Below are 20,372 nucleotides of genomic sequence, written 5' to 3'. Positions count from 1 at the left end.
AATTAAAGCGCTAGATAAATATTCTCAGCGTCTAACTTAATTTGTGTGATAAATATTCGAATTTATTCCAATTATTTCAAAATCTCTCTAAATTTATACTAGAAATGTGATCTATTTAAATAGATTGATCTTAAAGTAAAGCCCCAGCTATATCTAACTTAATTTGTGCAATAAATATCATCATTATCATCAAAATTCCTATATAATTCTACTAGAAATAGAATCCATAAAAATGGCTTAAAATAGAAGTAAAAAGCTAGCTAAATACTCTCAGCGTCTAACTTAATTTGCGTAATAAATATCATAGTATAGACTTCCATAGATTATTTCTAGAAAAATTACAAAACCTATTAAATTCTTTATTAAAATATATAATAAATATGATCTATAAAAATGGATTTAACTAGAAGTTAAACCCCAGATAAATATACTCAACTTAGTTTTTGTAAAGAAGTATTACAAAATCTCTATTTAATTATACTGCAAATATAATCTATTAAAATATAATGAACTTGAAGTTAAGCCCTAGCTTTAACTATAACATAATTTGTGCAATAATTATCATCATATCGACTTCCAATTTTATTACTAATAACATTACAAATCTCTATAAAAATCTAGAATAAAATTATACTAAATATAAGATCTATAACAATCGATTGAGCTAGAATTTAATTTGTGCCATAATCATCTTTATATCGACTTCTAGTATTATTTCCAGAAACATTACAAAATATACTATAATATTACTTGGCTCCAATATAATAAAATATCTATTTCAAGCCTTGTATTAATTCACATCTACTGCTTTCTGATGGGATAGATCAATAGTTTTTTCTGCGACTAACTCCACCTGAATAAAGTTTCATATCTAAAGTGCTATCTCAATTTTCAAACTTCATCTATATCATAAACATTAACTACAGATTTCAATTGGAATCAAAAGTTAATCCTAATTTAATCTTAATTAATCGGTATTTAATTTCTTATCTATTTCAGATCCCCTATAATATATAAATAACTGTATATGTGTATTCTTAATTCTTTCATTTTTTTAATCTTTAATCTATCGATTTCTATTTGAATCTATAACTATCTATATATAGTAATGTAATCTGTTTCTGTTAGTATATCTATTACTACAGCATTATCCATAACTTTATCTTTAACTTTATCTATAACTTTATCTATATCGCTATCTTTATCTTCATTACTATTATGATCATTATCTGTATCTTAATCTTTATCGATATCTGTATCTCTATTGATGTCTTTATCGATATCTTTATCTCTATTGATGTCTATATCTTTATCGACATCTTTATCTTTTTCGATATGTTTGTCTTTATTGTCATATCGATAAGTCTTACGGAATATCAGTTATTTATGGCATACTAACTAGTTCTCATAAAAGGCAACACTCCAGTATTTGTATATATATTTTTATTGATTGCGTCCCACTGTGCCACACAGTGTTGTATCCATTCCACTGTGCAACGTGTGTGCGCAGTTTTTGCCCTTTGCACATCGTTAAGGAATATTATAAATTACTACAACAACAACAACAGCAACAACAACAATAATAATACAACAACAACGTAGTCGTGGCTCTTGAAATATTTATTTTATATTACGTTTTTCGTTTTTATATATATATATATATATATTTTTTTTTCCTTTGCCTTTGCCCTTCTCCCTTTTGATACACTCATTCGGCCCCAAGACGCGGGGCGCGGTCTAAATTAAAGAATATTTCTTTCTTTCTGCTGCCTTTTTACTGCTTCATCTTGAGTATATTTTTTCTTCTGCTTCTTCTTCTTATTTTTATTTTATTCCGTTGTGTTATTTTATTTATTATTTTTTGTTTCCCCCCCCCCCTCCGTGCCGCCCTTTCGGCTGCAAGAGTAGCCCCGTCTTCGCTTAAAGTGCGGTTTCTTGTCTTTCTCCATATATATTCATTATTATTGCTGCTGCTGCGACTGCGACTGCGACGGCCGCGACGTCGACTGCGACTTCGCTGCAACATAACTTCAACTTTGTATCTGTATCTTTGTATCTGCTCGCGCGCGCTCGTGTGTGTGTGCGTGTGTGTGTGTGTGCCATGTATTTAAGGAAAAAGAATGATGCAAAGACGATAAAATATAATTTCGGCTTTATATTTTATTTTAATGATGAAAAATGTTGAAACTTTATTACGAACTCATAAAAAATTTAAACGTAGGTACACACGCAGCGCGGCGCGACGCTGGGGGAGATCAACGCACACACACACACACAACACACACACACACACACACCCATTCTTCTTCTTCTTCATCATCATCTTCTTGTGCTGCTTTGTGTGTGCTCCGGCTCATAAATAAGTTGAGAAAAATGTGCGCTCTGCACCATGTTAAATGTTATAAAAATCCCCAAAAAACACAACAAAAAAAAATGTAAAAAAAATTGTATTTATTTTTATTGCACAATGCAGCATTAATGTATCTTATGGATACAGATACAATGATACAGCTGCTGCTGCTGCTGCTGCCTTTGATGCCGCCTGCCGCACTCGCAACAATTAAAGCGAAGCGCAAAAGGTGTGAAAATATATGTCATAAGATACAAATGTATCTAATTGAATGAAAGCGACGCAGCGAGCGATTTGCTCTTAACACGCAGCTCCGCAGCACACAACACGCGCTGTTGTTAGTGGAACGTGAGAGCATGCCACCCCGCCCCCAGGCACCCGCCACTCCTCCACTACTCTCCCCCTCTACTCTTCCCCTCTCCCTCACTCACTCACTCTGCGGGCCTTGGCCATTTGGTGGCAAGCAGCGTGCGGCGTGCGGCCAACGCATCAAAGTCAAAGTCGACATCAATGAAAAGTTTTTGCCGTTTTCGCTGATTCATTAACCTGACCTTTGGGGTACATCAGCTGTGCTGGGCCTTTTGTATTTTTGTAGGGGGGCTGTCTATATATTGAAGGCGAGAACCTACATAACAAGTGCGGTTTATTAAGCTCTTATATATTGTAAGCTATGCCTAAAAAATAATGCCATCGATAAATTGGGAAAGCGTTTAACCTTATTTCAATTCATTTTTCCCTTTATGAATATCTATAAAAATTGAAAAATTGTATTGGAGTTGAACCATCGTTCTTTCTTTTACTCGTTTGACCTTGACCAGATAAATAGTTGAGATATAAAACTTAAAAAATGCTACTAGGTTTGAACCGGCGATCGTTCGTTTACTTGCCCGACTTTGATCCGATTTTAAATGTGCTATTATTAATCTTTTTGCTTATAAACTAAATATATATATAATAGTATTCAAATTGAAAATCGCTACTGGATTTGAACCAGCGACATCTCGCTCTTTTAACCGACTTTGACCTTTGTTTTCTTCCACTTAGAGTTCGAATTTTCCTAGGTTCTGTATAATAACATAATAATAAATTTATTTGCCAGGCTAACCCGGGTATTATTTTCTAGCTTTTTCGATGGATGTGTCTGAAAGCCTATAAACTTAGCACGCCTTTGCAAGCTTATGCTTCTGTAAGTTTGCGCAATTCTCTCAATGCGTTTCGTCAGTGGACAAATCCATCAGATTTGGCGGAATTTGGGTGGAAATAGACAAATTATATAAAAAGTACACTTAAGCCGGGGCAAAGGCTGGTTCAATATTTGTTAGGTGTAGTTATATTGATTTATAGTTATTGCTTAACTATTCCTTGAGTATTTCTCCTCTGTTAGAGTATACAATATTCGCTATTTCATATTGCTAGTTGCTGCTTTTGTTGTGCTTGTTGTTGTCTTACGCGTTGCTCAATGTTGCGGCAGGTTATGGCTCGGCACAGACAAAAACAACAACAAGAACAACAAGAACAACAACAACACGCACACACACAATAGCCAAAAGCGTGCGACAACAGACGTTGGGCATAAGGAAGACGATAAAGATACAGATAACAACAAAACGAGCGCAAGTGAAAGAAAAAGTATCTAAGTATCTTTGGCTGTTGGTGGCCGAGTATCTTTAGCTGTTGCGCTGCCGCATTGCATTTCTAATCTTTAGATTTATGAAATACTTTATTTTTTAGGCCACGATAAGCTCGTATCTGCATGGCCCAATCAATCATGAACTAATTTTAAAATTTAACATATATATTTCAAATAATTTTTCACGACAAGGTTTATTGTCATACCCTGGAAAATATTTAGATATGAGTGAAGAGGGTATGAGGGGCTTGTGTAAATATTTGTGGGGCAGAAGTTTCTCTGTAGAAAGAGGAGAGGGAAGTGTCTTTGACTATTCAGAGTGTATATATGTAGGGAAGAAGAGAGTTCTCCGTGGAAAGAGGAGAGGGAAGTATCTCTGGGCATATAAAGTATATCGATTCTTGCTCAGACCAAGGAGCTGAGTCCATCTGTTTTCGTTTTGGGATACTATAAAAGCTAGGGTACTCAAATTTTAAATATATATAAGCTCCCAGGCCAGACACAGTAAGAGTTCATCCTCTTTGTATTTAATCGATAAAAGTTGGTTTTTAAATGTCTTTTGGGCATAACTCGAGGATTATAGAAGCTATTTACACCAAACTTGGTATGTAGGCTCTTTTTGAGTCTACTCAGTCTAAGAATCTATCACTTTTTGGATATCTCACTCCATAACTCCCCGAACCGAGCAAACATTCGTCTTTAGAGATAGAGCCTTGGGCCTTGGTATGCACGCACTTTTAGAAGTCATACTTAAGCCCTGAAATATGTATTAGGATTGAAGCACAAACAACGAACTTAACCTGGAATACAGGGAACATACCTAGCATATCTCAAACTGTGCAGGGTATCGCCTAGTCAGGCAATAAAAACTGCAGCACACTACATTTATTTGTGTAGATTACCCAATCGCATTAAGGCTATCTTATCGAATTGTGGCCATATAATAAAAGAGAACAACGTTGTTTTGCAAGCAACACGATCGATTTCTGATTCCTGATTTCCGATTACTATCACGAGCGTGTTTTTCTGTTTCTCTATAAAGTAATAATAAATAAATAAATGCTCCACGCAATTATTGTAAATAAACAAATGTAATTACAAAAAAATAAAAACCTGCTGACGCACCGCGACTCACAGCTGCATTTTCAATCAGAGACAACAACAACAAACGGAATATAAATAAAAATATGTATCTTTGCCTCCCACTTGCCACTGTTCCAGGCCCCCCCGCCGCACCTGCCCCGCCCCTCCGCTCAGCTCAAGCTCAACCCCTCCCCCCCCTTCGACTGTTTGTTCGCGTGCATTTTTAATTAATTTATTTTTGTCGATATGTTTGCAGGCGCGCACAGTCACAAAGCCAGCTCCGTGCACAAAGACAAAAGCCAACTTAAAAACTTGCATCTTTAAGATACACACACACACAAACACACACACACACACACGGACACACACAAGCATATCTTTTGTTGTTGTGCTGATGTTGTCGCTGTCCTCGTTGTGCCTGCCATAGCTCTGCCATTAATTTATTTATTTAATACTCTCTGCCTGCCCCCCCCCTCCCACCCCGCCCCGCCCCTTGCATCCCTTCTTCCCCTGTGTGTGTGATTAATCGGCTGCTCATTGTAAATATTTGTCTTTAGTTTGTTGCACTGCAACGCGCGCGCGAAACCTGCCTCATGATTGTGCTCGCTACACATTCTTTGCAGATTCTCGAAGCTGCCAGACTTTTTAACATCTCAAATGCAAATGACTAAAGTTTAAACAAAAGTGCCTTAAAAATTGATAGAAATTTAGGAAATTAACCGGCGTTGCGTGGATCAAATCGATAATATTGATAATGTAAGCGAACGTATACAAAGCCTCTCAAAAAGCTTCTCACAAATGTTTACTTTGCTCGTTTAACTTGTCTGTTAAGCTTGCTTTATTTTTATTACGCATTATCTAAATAAAATTGTTAAAATATAATCTGTCTTTCATTTTGTCGCTGGTTCAAACCCTAAACATGGTGCTTATCTCGTTCTTCTATGCAGATGTTTAGTCAAGGGCTGCCAACAAATCTATTGTAGTTCACAAGTTAAAGAATTATTGTATCTATTTAAAATATATGAAAATATACATATAACAAGTAAGAGTGCCCTAGTCGGGAGTTCTCGACTAGGGAATACCCTGAACCTAACTAAATTTCTGCTCTCGCTAGAGATGATGTCGACGGTAGCTAGAAAATGAAAGCTACTTGATTTGTATATATTTTTCTAGCTGCTATGTGTCAAGTATGGGAGTCTACTTCTTAAAAACTAAGAGATTTGCTCAAAAAACAGAATTTCAATATCGATTTTTATCCATTCTTTGGAAGTGGCAAGATATCGAGTTAAAGGAAACAAACTCTTACTGCACGGGCACTGAAACGACTTACGCTCAAAGGACCCAAGTTTCAAGTCTTTAGCTCTTAAAGGTTCTGAGATTGACCTGTCCATACATACGGACGGACGGACGGACGGACTGACAGACGGACAAAAAGTCGGGCGGAGGTACGAACGAACATGGCTAGCTCGATGCTGATCAAGAATATATATAGTTCATTGGGTCGTAGATGCTTCCCCCTGCCTGTTACATACATTTGCACAAAAACATTATACCCCTTTTACCCCTTTTCAATGGGTATAGGGTATAAAACCTCTATGTAGCAGCTGCTATCTTATATTCTAAATTCAACTTTTCATTCTTAATTTTAATTAATATAAATTATTTTAATTAATATTATATTGCATTACAAGCTATAAATTTTCCCGTTCAGTTTAGCTTTTGTTCGCTTTGCCCCGTCTATATATATATATATATATATATATACATATATCTATGTATGTCTGGCCTGGTTGTTACCTGAACTTTACGAGCCGCTCCTTTTGGTTGGAGTTTTTCAGTTTTTCTTGTTCCATTTTTTGTTTCTCTCTCTTATTTTAACCGTAATTTATAATAAGCTATTTTCTTTACGCACCTTTTTTTGCGCTTGTGCCTGTGTCTGTAGACTGGCAGCGGCACTGTGGCTACCCCCTGCCCACGCGCACCAACAGACGGGCAACAACAACAACAACAACTGAAACAACAACAACAATAAGAAGTACAAGCCAAGACACTCGGCTAGCCAGAATTCTTGGCCTGAGTGCGGAGGCTGACTTACAACTAATGCAATATAATAAATTTGTACAAAGTTACAAATAAATGCCTGTGTGTGTGCGAGTGTGTGTGTGTGTGTGTGGGTTGAAAAATAAATAAATAAATATTTGTAGAAGGATATATATATATATAGGTTTATATGTTTATATATGTACAGACACGCATACATGTGGAATAAGATTTGATTGCCGCCCAACCCTTCTGAATTTTGAGTCGTTCTTGCAGCCTCCTAGGCCACCACCTCCCCCCTCCCTCCCCCCTTGTGCCCTTTCCCTGCTTCAGCTCTTGTGTCAGTTTGTTGTTTTGCTTTATGATGGCATTGCTTGGGTCTCCCCATCTGTTGTGCGCAGCTGGGGCGCCCCTTGGAGCTGGCCTGGCTTTTGGCTTTGGCTCTGGCTCTGGACTCGGCCTCGGCTGCGACTGCGACTGCGACTTGGGCTTCGGCTTTGGTTTTGGGTTATTTATCTGCATAAATTATTTATGCCGCATTACAAGCATAAAAATAAATAAAATAAATGAAGACCAGGCAACTCTCTAAATCCGATTAGAATATACACACACACACACACAGAGAGCTCTCCTCTCCTCGCCAGATACAAATTTATTTTTATAGATTAATCAACCTTTTTACTTGCAGCAGCTGCAACAGAAAAAAGAAAATAATAATAACCAACAATAATAATAAAAGATATGCATATATATAGACATATAGCTGGGCCATTATATAGACCATTTATTTGGCTTAGCCATCAAATTGAAAATTGCTAAAATTTTCCCCTCTCTTCCTCTCCCTCTCCCTCACCCTCTTCCTCTTCTTCAGCTTCTTCTATGTTGTATAAATATAAACACCAGCAAAAATTTGTTGGCTATTTTTTATGGGATTTTCCTTTTAAATTAAATGTTTATAGAATTGGAAACTAAATTAATGTATCTGTATCTGCATCTGTAGCCCGTATCTGTATCTGTATCTGCAGTTGTAAATTTATCTGTATCTGTACCTGTATCTGTATCTGTATCTGTATCTGTATCGATATCGATATAGATATCGATATCTGTATCTGTATCTGTATCTGTATCTGTATCTGTATCTGTATCTGTATCTGTCCCTGTATCTGTCCCTGTATCTGTATCTGTATCTGTATCTGTATCTGTATCTGTATCTGTATCTGTATCTGTATCTGTATCTGTATCTGTATCTGTATCTGTATCTGTATCTGTATCTGTATCTGTATCTGTATCTGTATCTGTATTTGTATCTGTATCTGTATCTGTATCTGTATCTGTCCCTGTATCTGTCCCTGTATCTGTATCTGTATCTGTATCTGTATCTGTATCTGTATCTGTATCTGTATCTGTATCTGTATCTGTATCTGTATCTGTATCTGTATCTGTATCTGTATCTGTATCTGTATCTGTATCTGTATCTGTATCTGTATCTGTATCTGTATCTGTATCTGTATCTGTATCTGTATCTGTATCTGTATCTGTATCTGTATCTGTATCTGTATCTGTATCTGTCCCTGTATCTGTATCTGTATCTGTATCTGTATCTGTATCTGTATCTGTCCCTGTATCTGTATCTGTATCTGTATCTGTATCTGTATCTGTATCTGTATCTGTATCTGTATCTGTATCTGTATCTATACTGCAACTGTATATATGTATCTGTATCTGTATCTGTATCTGTTAAAAGGCGTAAAATGTAAAATTACTTCAATTTTGTTGGATGCTCCATATGGGGCTTTTGGATATAAACAACAATATATAGCCAACATTTTTAAATGTTTCGAATATTTATTGCCCTAGTTAATATTAGTATACTCAAACAGCTTTGTATACCTTATCTTATTTAAGATGATCCCCATTAAAATGTTAAAATTCTAAACACATTCGTCTTATTCAAACTTAGAAGCTGTACCAAAATCCAAGAGGATAGAAAAATTGGAATTTTTAAGGAGCTTATCAACTATAAAGATCTACGTTTTATGGCCTCGATTTAATTCGTGACAAAATTGATTACAAATTCGTTATGCCCCAGGCTGTGTGAGGGTATAATAAAATATGTCTGAATAATATAAAACAGAAGGCAGATACATCAAAGCGGATTATACAATTTATATTTGCTCTTATTTTTATGCGCTTCGCGCCGCAGTTGCCCATCTTTCCGCCCCTCTTCGTCTTCTTCTTCTACATTTGTTGTTTTTTTTTTGTATATATTTCTTCATTTTTATTTTATTTATTTATTTTTCATTAAGCAGCAATGTGCATTGAGCAGTTGTTGTATACAATAGCGCAGCCAGCAGATGCAGCAGGCGCTCCTCAACAGATACAAGATACAAAGATACAAAGATACACAGATGCACAGATGCACACGCATACAGATACATTAGAAACCACACGCTGCGCTTGTAATAAATTGTATTATTTATTTTATTTTATTCACGCACACACACATGTATATATATATAGAAACCAGAGCCACGACGAGCTCTGCTGCTGCCACTTGAGGCCAATTTAACAGGCAAAGATCGGGCGCAGTCGCCGTCGACGCACAGCGGAAGCGTCGTCGATTTTGCCTCAGTCTCGACTCACGGCAAGTAGCTGCAGAGGGGCAGAGCTGCAACAACTGGCAGCCGAGAGTGACGAGTGTAATGACTTTTGTCGATTGGGTTAAGTGGCTTGTTGGCTTCCTTTGCGCACCTACACAGATACACACACACACACTCGCACACACCAATTCAAATGCACCTTCATCTTTTCTTTCCTTTTCATTTTTTTTGTGAGTTGCATCTTTTTCAATTTTTATGCATGCCACACATTTTGTTCCCGGCTGCTGCTGCTGCTGCCTTTTGATTGCTGCCGTTTTTTTCTTCACCTTTTTTATGCCCTGAATTCATTGCAAATGTGCAGAGCGGGTATTATGCTGGTGTGCCATTGTATGTAACGGGGCGAGAAGATGACATATTTAGACTCAAAATATGATCAGAATGACAAGCCGAGTCGATATAGTTATATAAGGCATATCCCTCTGTCCGTCTGTGCGAATGGCAATTGCAGAGACTGTAAATTTGCAAGTAAATTTGATCGATATCGATAAATATCGATTTTGTGCAATGGTTTTTTTGTGATAACTCGAAAATTATAAGAGCTACAGACACCAAAATTGGCGGTAAGTTGCTTGTACAGATAACAAAGATATCATTCCTTGAAAAGCTACTCCCAAATTCGTTAAAACTGAAAAGAAATATCCGTTTTGAAAGTAGAGCCCTGCGCGTTGGGATACACACACTTTTGTATGCCATATTAAAGCCTGGAAAATTGTAAATAGATCGGACTATAAATACCCGAGTTAATCAGGAATGCATTTCCTATACAAAGTATGGTACGAAAGCAAGACGAAGCAAAGCCGCCGCGTAAAGTGAGTTTAGTATAGTATAGAGTATAGTATGGAGTATAGTATAGAGTATAGCATGGAGTATAGTTTAAGGTATAGTATAGAGTATAGTATAAAGTATAGTATGGAGTATGGTTTAGAGCTTAGTATAGAGTATAGTATGGAGTTTGGTTTAGAGCTTAGTATAGTATAGTTTAGTATAGTATAGTTTAAGGTATAGTATAGAGTACAGTATAGAGTATGGCTTAGAGCATAGTACAGAATATAGTATAGAGTATAGTATAAGATATAGTATAGAGCATAGTATAGAGTATTGTATAGAGTATAGTGTAGAGTAAAGTAAAGAGCTTGGCTCTCGTTTCAGGGTATCTGCCAGTCTTGCACTTGCAAGTCAAGTAGTTCTTGTCTTTCTTGTTCGCTTTTTTTTTGTGTGTTGAAGTAGTTTGAATGTGGCACGTTTGGATTTGTTCTCACTGCCCCCCTCTCCCTCCTCTCTCTATCCAGCTGGGGTAATTTGTCTACAGAACTTTTTGTAAGCTACACTCGCTTATTATGTTCAGTCTGAGCTTTAAACTGAGCTGCGAATCATAAGGATATGCGTGCGGGTTATTGAGACTGACTCCTGCTTTCTGTATAATTGACAGCCAACCAATTGCCTCGGGGCTAACATATTGCTCCTTCTTTTTTTTTTTTTTTTTGTGTATTTGCCATAATGCTGTAGAGAAATTGAAAGTGATTAACAGACGCTTTGTGAGCTCATAAAAAACATGTTTATCATTATTTCAGCGCTTGCCCATAATCAATATAAAATTCGTTTTAGATTTGTAAGAATTGTTTTTTATACTTTGCCAAAACATTTCAATTTATGTAAGCTAAAGAGTTGCTGGCAATAAATGATTTTTTATATAATTTAATTTTCTTAAGAAAACCACAATCTCGGGCGGAAAATGTGTGAAAAAGTGGAAAAGAATGTTTTAAAATTATAATTATTATTATTATTATTGATGATTATATAAAATGTTATATTGATAATTTTCAAATAATTTATCATTATTTATTTCAATCTTAAGTTTTATATTAGAATTTGTAGTAGAGATTTTGACAAATTCACGTCCTTGGGTGGAAAATAGGTCAAGAAATTGGAAACACTTTAAACAAATGTTTCAAAATTTATACGAACTTTACTGGCATACTTATATGAAATATTCGAAACTTACTTCTCCTAAAATTGTCTGTTATTCAATGAAATATTCGGCAAGAAAAATTTGAAAATTATTTTTTCTTGAAAATTTAATAAAAATTAATTTGAATGTTGAATTAATTAAATTTCCGACCCTTAATATATATATGTGAGAGCTCTATGAGCAGCTGCCTCTAGCATATAAGTTTTTTTTTCTCTCTTTCAACATAATTCAATTAAATTTTAATTAACCCTCATCACCTACACCTATATCGGCTGCTGCTGCTGCTGCTGCTGCTGGGCAGAGATCCCCTCGTTGGTGATCTCTGCAAAAAGTTCAGTGAACCGAGCGTTGGGAATAATAAAAATAAAATATTACCTCTAATGATGCACGCATAAAATGCAGCCGCAATAAAATATGAAAAGGGCACAAGACGAAGGAAAAGAAGAAGATGCGAGTAAAGAAGATGAGAATAAAACAAAAGTGACTTTTAACAAAAGCCAAAGAGAGCCGAGAAATGAGAAATATCATAAAAGTGCAATTAATCAACAGAAACCGAAGCAGGAGATCGAAAACAGGGACGAAAACGAGGGCGAGGGGAAATGTGGCATGTGGAGACAAAGGCTGACACTTATCGGCTTTATCTGCTTATGTGTGGCATGCCACAAAGAGAACAAAAAGCGAAGAGGAGAGCTCAATCCGACTCGGAGATGCCCTGAACGGGGCCAAGCAGCTGTTCTTCTTCTTCGAGTTGCGGTCGCTAGCTATAAGAAATGTACCTCGATTAACTTGGATGTTTATTGTGCGATCCGTTTTGAAATTTTCTGGAATTAAATAGGGTATACAAAAGTTCGTGTATACCAAAGCGCAAGGGTATATCTTAAGAAATGGGGTTTGTCCGATTCTGGAGAAAATGGTGTGAGGTATCCAAAAAGTGAACGATTCTTAATATGTGTATGTTAAAGAAGAACCTATAAACCAAGCTTGGGCCATATAGCTCTTATAATTCTCGAGTTATGTTTAAGAAACTTAACTCAAAATCGATTTTTATCGATATTACGAAGATGAGAGGAGATATCGAAACATAAATGATAAGTTCTTGCTTTCTATATGATAATATGATCGAAGCTAGCTCGATTCAGCTCTTCAGCCTGATCAGGAATATATATATTCTCTCTCCTTAAAGTCGGAACTGCCTTCTTCTGCCTGTTACATAACGTATCCCAAACCCATTATACCCTTTCCACACATTTTGAATTGGGTTCAGGGTCTAAAAACTTGTAAATAAATATAAAAAAGAATTATAAAAGTATTGAAAAGAAGCTGCTGCTGCCGCTGCTGCATGGGAATTGATTATTTTGCATGCGGATGCCGCCTGTCAATATTTGATTTTTATATATGGCATTGCCTGACTGATCAGCGAGCGGGGAGAGGGGAGAGGGGAAAGGGGCAGAAATGCAGCGATTTTTAATAAATGAAATGTGTAAATAAACGCCTCGAGCAAGAACAACAACAGCAACAAAGAAGAAGCAGAAGAAGGGGGAAGAAGAAGTGGCATAAGAATTGGGTAGGCAAACAGCAGGAAAGCATAAACATGGCCAACACTAATACCAAGGCAAACAAACAAAGACGCAGACGCAAATGCAGACGCAAATGCAGATGCAGATGCATTTCCAAAGAATTTCTAAGCACATAAAAATCCAACAACAAAATCAAAGCCAGCGTCGGTCAGCGTTGAAAAAATATTTAAAAATGCATAAAAACAAAATATTTATTGAAGAAATGAAAGACGGAGCGGGTTAGACGCTAACAAGCCAACGGGAAAGCAACAAGAAAGCGTGCTACACGCAAAGACTGAACGACCAAGAGATACCCTACACTCAAGCATTAATCGATTTTGGAATACATCCTATCTTAACTCTCGTGTTTATTGTGCGATAGTCATGAATCTTTCGGGCTTTTGAGCTGACATTTCAATACGTTTGTATACCAAAAATCAAGGCTTAAGCTCCGAGAATTTTCGACTTACCTCACATAATCCTAGAGATGTGCTTAGTTATCGAACTTAAATACCTAAGAAGTGGAATACCCTTGCTTAGCCTATTTTTAACTACAACTAGCCAAGTTTTGTGTCTCTAGGTCATAAAATCCCAAAAATATGCCTGAAAGAACATTACCGTAAATCGATATTTATCGATTTTGGGAAAATGAAACATGTTCCTAAAGAAGAGACTACAGTTGATCTGGTTTTGGTAAACGAAAAACTACATCCCACGTGCTATCAAAGAAAAATGTGGTTTGGATAAACGATAAAACTACATTAAACATATATATTTTTAGCTCTTTGCCTTAGTAATCGATATTTATCGATTTTGGTTAAATGCGACGTGCTATCGCTAAAAGACTTCAGTTGATTTTCTTTGAAAGACGAGAAACTGTTGTCAAAATTTTAAGCTTTAAGTTCTAAGACTTAGAAATCGATATATATCGATTTTCGGAATATCTGACGTGTTATCGTTGTGAGATTACAGTTGATCTCCCTTGAAAAACGCGTAACTGCATTCAACATTTTCAGTTATTAGCTCTTATTGTTTAGGAAATCGACATTTATCGATTTTGGGAAAATTGACAAAAGTTGATCTACTTTTGATCAAAGCGCAACTTTATTTAAAACATTGAGCTATAAGCTCTTATTCCTTTAGAAATCGATATTTATCGATCTATCGAAATAAGTTGTTCCTTTGAAAAGCGAGCACTCACATTCAAGATTTTTTGTCTGCAGCTCCTCGGGTCTCAGACTGCAATATCCCCTCTCTATTTGCCCCTTTTCAATGGGTACAGGGCATAAAAATATTAAATGAGATAAACAAACGTTTTCGAATTCGAACATATGAGCATGCTAATGCGCGCACAAGAACCCAGTCAAGACGCAGTCTAACCCAGCCTTCGCTTATTTGATTAATGCACTCGAAAGCGACAATAAACAAGAACAAACGAACATAGTTGGCAACTCTGGACGCTGCCAAGTGCCTGGGCCTGGCCCTGGCCCTGGGCTTGGGTCTGGGCCTGGGCCTGGTTCGGGTTCTGGAGTGGGATCTGCGTCGAGTGCCAGATCGTTCAGACAAACAAATATCGCATTCCACTGCACACAAATCGAATGTGAATGCTCAATTGATGTGAGCTGTGAGCGAAGCCGAACGGCTTTTTAACTCTTGCTCGGAGAACTCGGGTTCGTCGACGTCTATTAGATAAATAAATAAAGAAAATTTTTTATTAAAGTGCGAATTCTGCGGTGCGCTTAATGTTGATGGAACGCTAGAACCTGGCAGCTGGGAGCTGGGAGCTAGGAGCGACCATGGCGAACCGTTGACATGTTGCCGTTGCCCCATCGACCATCGACAAGTCCATCAAAACCGGTTGGCGGCGTGGCAACTGTGATTCAACGAGAGCCGCAGCTTCTCGATGCAGCCGATAAAAATCAGTTAGACATGAGTAACAAACCATTCCGAATATTACTTTGCGACAATTTATGCAGCGGAGTCCCCTCCTCTCTTTTAATATGTGATGTTTGTCCATTCATAATATTCCAAATAGAACTTTTGACTAGCATATGAGTCGGCTTATTGAGACGAGCCAAACTGCTCTTTTATAGTGTTGCAAAATGATTGAGAAATTGTTATAAATTGATCCAGAAAATGCTGCTCAATAATCGATTAATTAAAGTCAGGTGTTGTAAAGAACTAGTTCGGTAAATTCTAGTGTTGTTGAACACTGGTTCGTCAAAATTTAGTGTTGTTTAACACTGGCTCGGTAAAATCTTGTCTTGTTTAACACTAATTCGGCGAATTCTAGTGTTGTTTAATACTAGTACGGTTAATGCTAGTGTTGTTTAACACTAGTACGGTAAATTCTAGTGTTTGCGAACACTGGCTTGGTTCTCTTTTAGCTAAATAATAGATTTTTTGTTATGACGTATATTTGGCAACTTTCTTATATGCAATTAAAGATTTTCCCTGTAATTAACTATATAACGACCTAGCTTATAATATTTTTTATATTTATGCTGAGCAAAAACGTTTTTCAACACTGTTTCGGCGTATCTTTGATTACTTTCTGATAAAAATCAAAGATTTAAAAAGCAGATAAGACTTATAACAACCTGGTTTACAGCACATTTAATTAATGTAGCGTCATTAAAAAAAAACAGTGTTGGTTAACCTGCGTAAATAGAAGCATGAATGACTTCAAAAGGTCTCCATAATTCAAATGAAATGAATAAACTTAAATTTAATTATTGCTCGCGAATATGCTTATGTTCTACGAAAACAAATACTGTTGCTCAACACTGGTTTGGTTTATTATTTAGATTATATTTATTGTTATTTCGATTTTTATATAGAATTTTTTAGTGTTACACAAACATATCCTAAGTGTCGCTAGAAAACGATATATGTGACAGTAATGTAAAGTGTAAGCAAAAAGAGTTGCTCAACACTGCATTTGCTTATTTGTAGTACTATAAGTTTTTATCACATAAAAATTAGACATATATAAATAATTAAAAAATTAGCTTTGCATCGAGCTAACCTACAAAGTTTAACACATCGCGTTGCTCAACACTGGCATTGTTTATTTTAAATGCATTCGCTAATTAAATATGACCTTAAGAATATTATTTAAAAGAAGCTCGTTCGACGAAAAGGGCCTGCAGTTAAATGAAAACAAAGTAAATAATGCATACGAATGAATATTCATATTCATAAATAAATGTATTCATATTTAAGATCAATTAGTGTGTGGAGCAAGGAATTCCGAATGGGGGGAACCTACGACAAGGCGAAAAATGTTTAAAATGCCCTCAACGATCGCGAGCGGAAGACGTGGCCCGGCAACAACAATGAGTGGCAGCAGCAGCAGCAGCAGCAGCGGCAGCACGCCGGCGACGACGTGAAGCACGTGAATGCTGTCAATCAAGAGCGCCGCGCAGCAACAACAACAACAGCATTCCACGGTAGCCGCGGTCGTGACGTCACGCGGCGAAATGCCGTCGGCAAAAGGCAGCCGAAACAAAATGAAGATCGCGAAACGTAAATCAAAACAAAACAGAGAGAGTGAGAGAGCAAGAGAGTGACGCGTGAGCGCAAGCACAGCGCGTCTGAGAGCGCGACGCTGCAACTGCGCTGCTGCTGCTGTGCTTAAGAGAGCGCGCAAAGCTGATCGCGCTTGTGAATGAAATGCGCGAAAAAATATTTGAAGAGAATTGAAAGTTTGGAAGAGAGTGTTTGTTGTACTCACCCGCTCCTCTTCGCGTATCATTTCCGCAATGCCCGGCTTGATCTCCATATCGTCCGCCAGCGATGCTGCGCTGCTGCCGGTGGGGGGTCCGCTGAGGTGATGGTGCGGTGGCGGCGGCGGCAGACGCGGCTCGGCTGCAGCTGCGACGCTTAGCTCCATGGCGGCAGCGGCCATGGCGGCGGCAGAGCCGAGCGGAAAGCGCGAATCAGCGGCAGCGGGATGAACGGAAGCGCCGGAAGTGGAAGTGCCGGGCGCATGGCCCAGCCCGTGGTGCGCCTGATGCTGCTGCAGGTGATGCAGATGCTGCTGCTGCTGCTGCTGCTGCTGTTGCTGCTGCTGTTGGTGCTGCTGCTGCGGACTGGGCAGCGACTGCGCGAGCGCGCGTTGGCAGCGACCCGCTGCCGCTGCCGATCCTGCTGGCGCTGGCGTTGTTGCGGGTGAGGGCATGTCCAGGCCATGCAGCGCCGTTTCCAGCGCTGCCGCGGCGGGCGTCAGGCGACGCGGCGTAACGCTGCCGCTGCCCGCCGAGCCTAGCGGCAGCGCCATTTGCTTTGGCGGCGGCGTCAAAATGCCGCAATCGCGCTGTCTCTCTCGCTCCTTTTGCTCCTGCTCCAGACGCTCGGCGGCGATCAGGCTGCTCAGCGGGCTGGCGGGCGCCTGGAATATGGCGTCGGCTGAGGGCCAGCGACGCTTGCGCACATTGCGGCTCTGCTGGCGCTCCAGCGGCGACAGGCGCAGCTCGCCGCAGTCCCAGTCGCCGCTGCGCAGCTTCTTCTCGGGCTGCATAAAGGAGAGCAGCTGCTCTTCGCTGCCCTCGCGTTCTGCCGGCGAATTCTTGGGCGAATGCTGTGCGGTCGGTGTCGAGGAGGCAGTTGCTGCCGCTGCCGCCGCCGCCGCAGCTGCTGCCGCCGTATTGATCTCCTCCATTTGCGTGACATCCGCCAATCCGCGAACCTTGAGCAGCTCGGCGATGCGCAGCAGCGGGCCAATCTGATCCTGGCTAACGTTGATTTCGCCGCGATACATGAACTCGACAATGGCCTTCAGATCGCACCAGCTGACGTCGCGCATGATGACGATTGGGTGCTGGCAGGGGGTCTCGGCGAGCAGAGTCTGGAAGTAGGGGGAGCAGGCGGAGAGGACCATTTTGTGGGCCTTGATCGAGCGGCCGTCGCAGGCGAGGGTCACGTCGACGAAGGATTCGTTTTGCAGCAGCTGATCGAAGATCGTTGTCAGATTTGATTGGTAGTTGTTCCAGCGCAGGCAGAACTGTTGCGGCAGCTGATGCTGCGGCGTCGAACGGGACCCGGGCGATGAGCTGCCGGCGTTGATGTTGACGTCGACATTCGCGTTGGCGTTGGCGTTTGCGTTCGCGTTGGCGTTAGCGTCGGGTGGCGTTGTTAACGGCGGGCTAACGGTCTTTGCTTTATCCTGTTGCGATGTTGGCGAACCGCCGCTGCCGCTGCCACCGCCGCCGCCGCCGCCACTGCGCTGTCGCTGCGCCGCTTGCGCCTGCTCCGTTGCATAGGTTTCGCTGTCCGTTTGCGCAGCCGCTGCGGCGTTGCTGCGATCGCTGCTTTGTCGCGACGTTGGCGTCTCCGTTGACGCCATTTTGTGTGTGCCCAAAAGAGAGCGTGTGCGAATCAAGAGAGAGCGAGAGTGTCTATTGATCGTGCGCGCGTGAGAGCGGCAAATCTTTCATTTGCAAATGTAACGGTATAGGTGTTCGCATGTGTGTGTGAGTGTGTGTGTTAAACACTAGAGCTTGCACGAGACGACGCGTTTATCATGCGCTCGCGTTAAAGTCGCGTTTTAATTAACGTACACGTGAGTGTGCCTGAGTGTGTGAGTGTGTGTGTGTGTGGGATAGAGTGGGTGTATATGTGTGTGTGGCTTACGTTACGTTACGCGCTCCGTGCATTTCAGTTTTAAAATTTATTTTGATTTAATTTTAATTTTTTTTAATTTTCTTAAATTTTTTTTTAAGTTAAAATTTGCTAAATAAATGTTGTTGCTGTTTGGGCAACTTGTGTGTGAGTGTGTGTGTGTGTGTGTGCGTGCTTGTGTGGCGGCTCGTCGTGTGGCGTCTCGTCTCGTTATTTGGCAAACGGAACGTGCCCCCAAAAAAGTCTTTTCAGCACGAGTGTCTGAATTAGACTGAAAACGTTTTGCACATTTTGATACGGAAAAACTCAAAACAAACTTAACACACGGGCAGCAACAGCAGCAGCAGCAGCAGCAGACGACGTCGATTGGGGCTACGACGACGACAACGACGACGACGGCGGAAAACGCAGAGGCGCTGCTTGCCTAGTTGTTGTTGTAGTTGCCGTCGCGTCGCGTTTTGTTGGAGTCGAGAGTTGCGAATGCGAATTCGCTGAGTCGTCGTCGCGACGCCAGCCGCGAGACCCCAAGTCGTAAATAGTGCGCTGCCGACGTCGCAGCCAGCAATTGCAGTTGCATTTTCAAGGCAAAGGAGCGCAGCGACAGCGACGGCAGCGAAAATAGTGCAAAGAGCGTCAAGCAGCGTGCGGCGTGCGGCAAGCGGCGACAATCAAATGCCGGCAAACGTCGAAAATTCCTTTACTCGGCAAAACGAAAAACGAAGCGAAACGAATGCTTGGCGAGGCGAGGCGAAGTACGCTCGGCGCTGCTCGCTCTCCCACACACAGCGACCGCCGCGTGCGCGCAACCCCCAAAAAACAGCGACAGCAGCAGCAGCAGTGGCCGCAGCTGTTGTTGTTGTTGTTGCCGTTAGTTCAAAGGCGCAGAGATGAGACAAACGCGCTGCATTTTCGGCAATGCGTGCGAAGGGGGTCGCCTAATAGTTGAGCACGCCTGTGTGCGTGCGTGTGTGTGTGTGTGTGAGTGAGTGCGTGAGCAAATGCAGCTACAATTAAAAGTTTCTGCGGCGAAAGGCGCATAGGCAACAGTTCGATGATAATACATATATTACAAAAAAATATAATTAAATATTTTAAGAAATAATCTTATCACTAAAATCTATACTTCCAATACATGTTCCCCCTCTCACTCACACACACACACACACGCATGTTTGTCGCGGCGATAAACATAAGAAAAAAGTTGACAGCAGCCGCCGTCGCCGCAGCAGCAAAGATTGTTCATTAATTAGTTCCGTTTGTATTTTCTGCTGCTGCTGCTGCTGCTATTGCTGCCGCTGCCGAAGTTGCTCAATTTTGAGCTGCAGTCGCTGCGCTCTCAGCGGCAGCAGCACACCAATTCGCCGCAATCTTTGAACGTTGCGCTCTTTTGTTTTTAAGAGACGCGCCAACTACTGTGCTGTGCTCTGCTTGCACACACACTTCTCTTTTGCGTGCGGCGCAA

General features: G+C 40.1%; 1 protein-coding gene across 2 annotated transcripts in view; it reads right to left on the bottom strand.

Moving 5' to 3' along the window:
* bab1 (bric a brac 1) overlaps window positions 1-19,344 on the bottom strand; it is a 105,968-nt gene extending 86,624 nt beyond the window's left edge. Inside the window, exon 1 of one of the 2 annotated variants that reach the window (XM_064685144.1) lies at window positions 17,025-19,344. In XM_064685144.1, the coding sequence (XP_064541214.1) occupies window positions 17,025-18,635 (1,611 nt within the window). In that variant the 5' untranslated portion in view covers window positions 18,636-19,344. The remainder of the gene's footprint in view (window positions 1-17,024) is intronic. The other variant, XM_064685150.1, reaches the window with a different exon arrangement.
* Between the last annotated feature and the right edge of the window lie 1,028 nt (window positions 19,345-20,372).

This window comes from Drosophila montana, unplaced genomic scaffold, assembly GCF_035044405.1.
Source record: "Drosophila montana isolate Dmon_TW-CO22-7 unplaced genomic scaffold, ASM3504440v1 contig_1455_1, whole genome shotgun sequence".
Taxonomy (NCBI): Eukaryota; Metazoa; Arthropoda; class Insecta; order Diptera; family Drosophilidae; genus Drosophila; species Drosophila montana.
The sequence above is the reverse complement of the archived record's forward strand: the minus strand, read 5'-3'. Positions and strand labels throughout refer to the sequence as shown.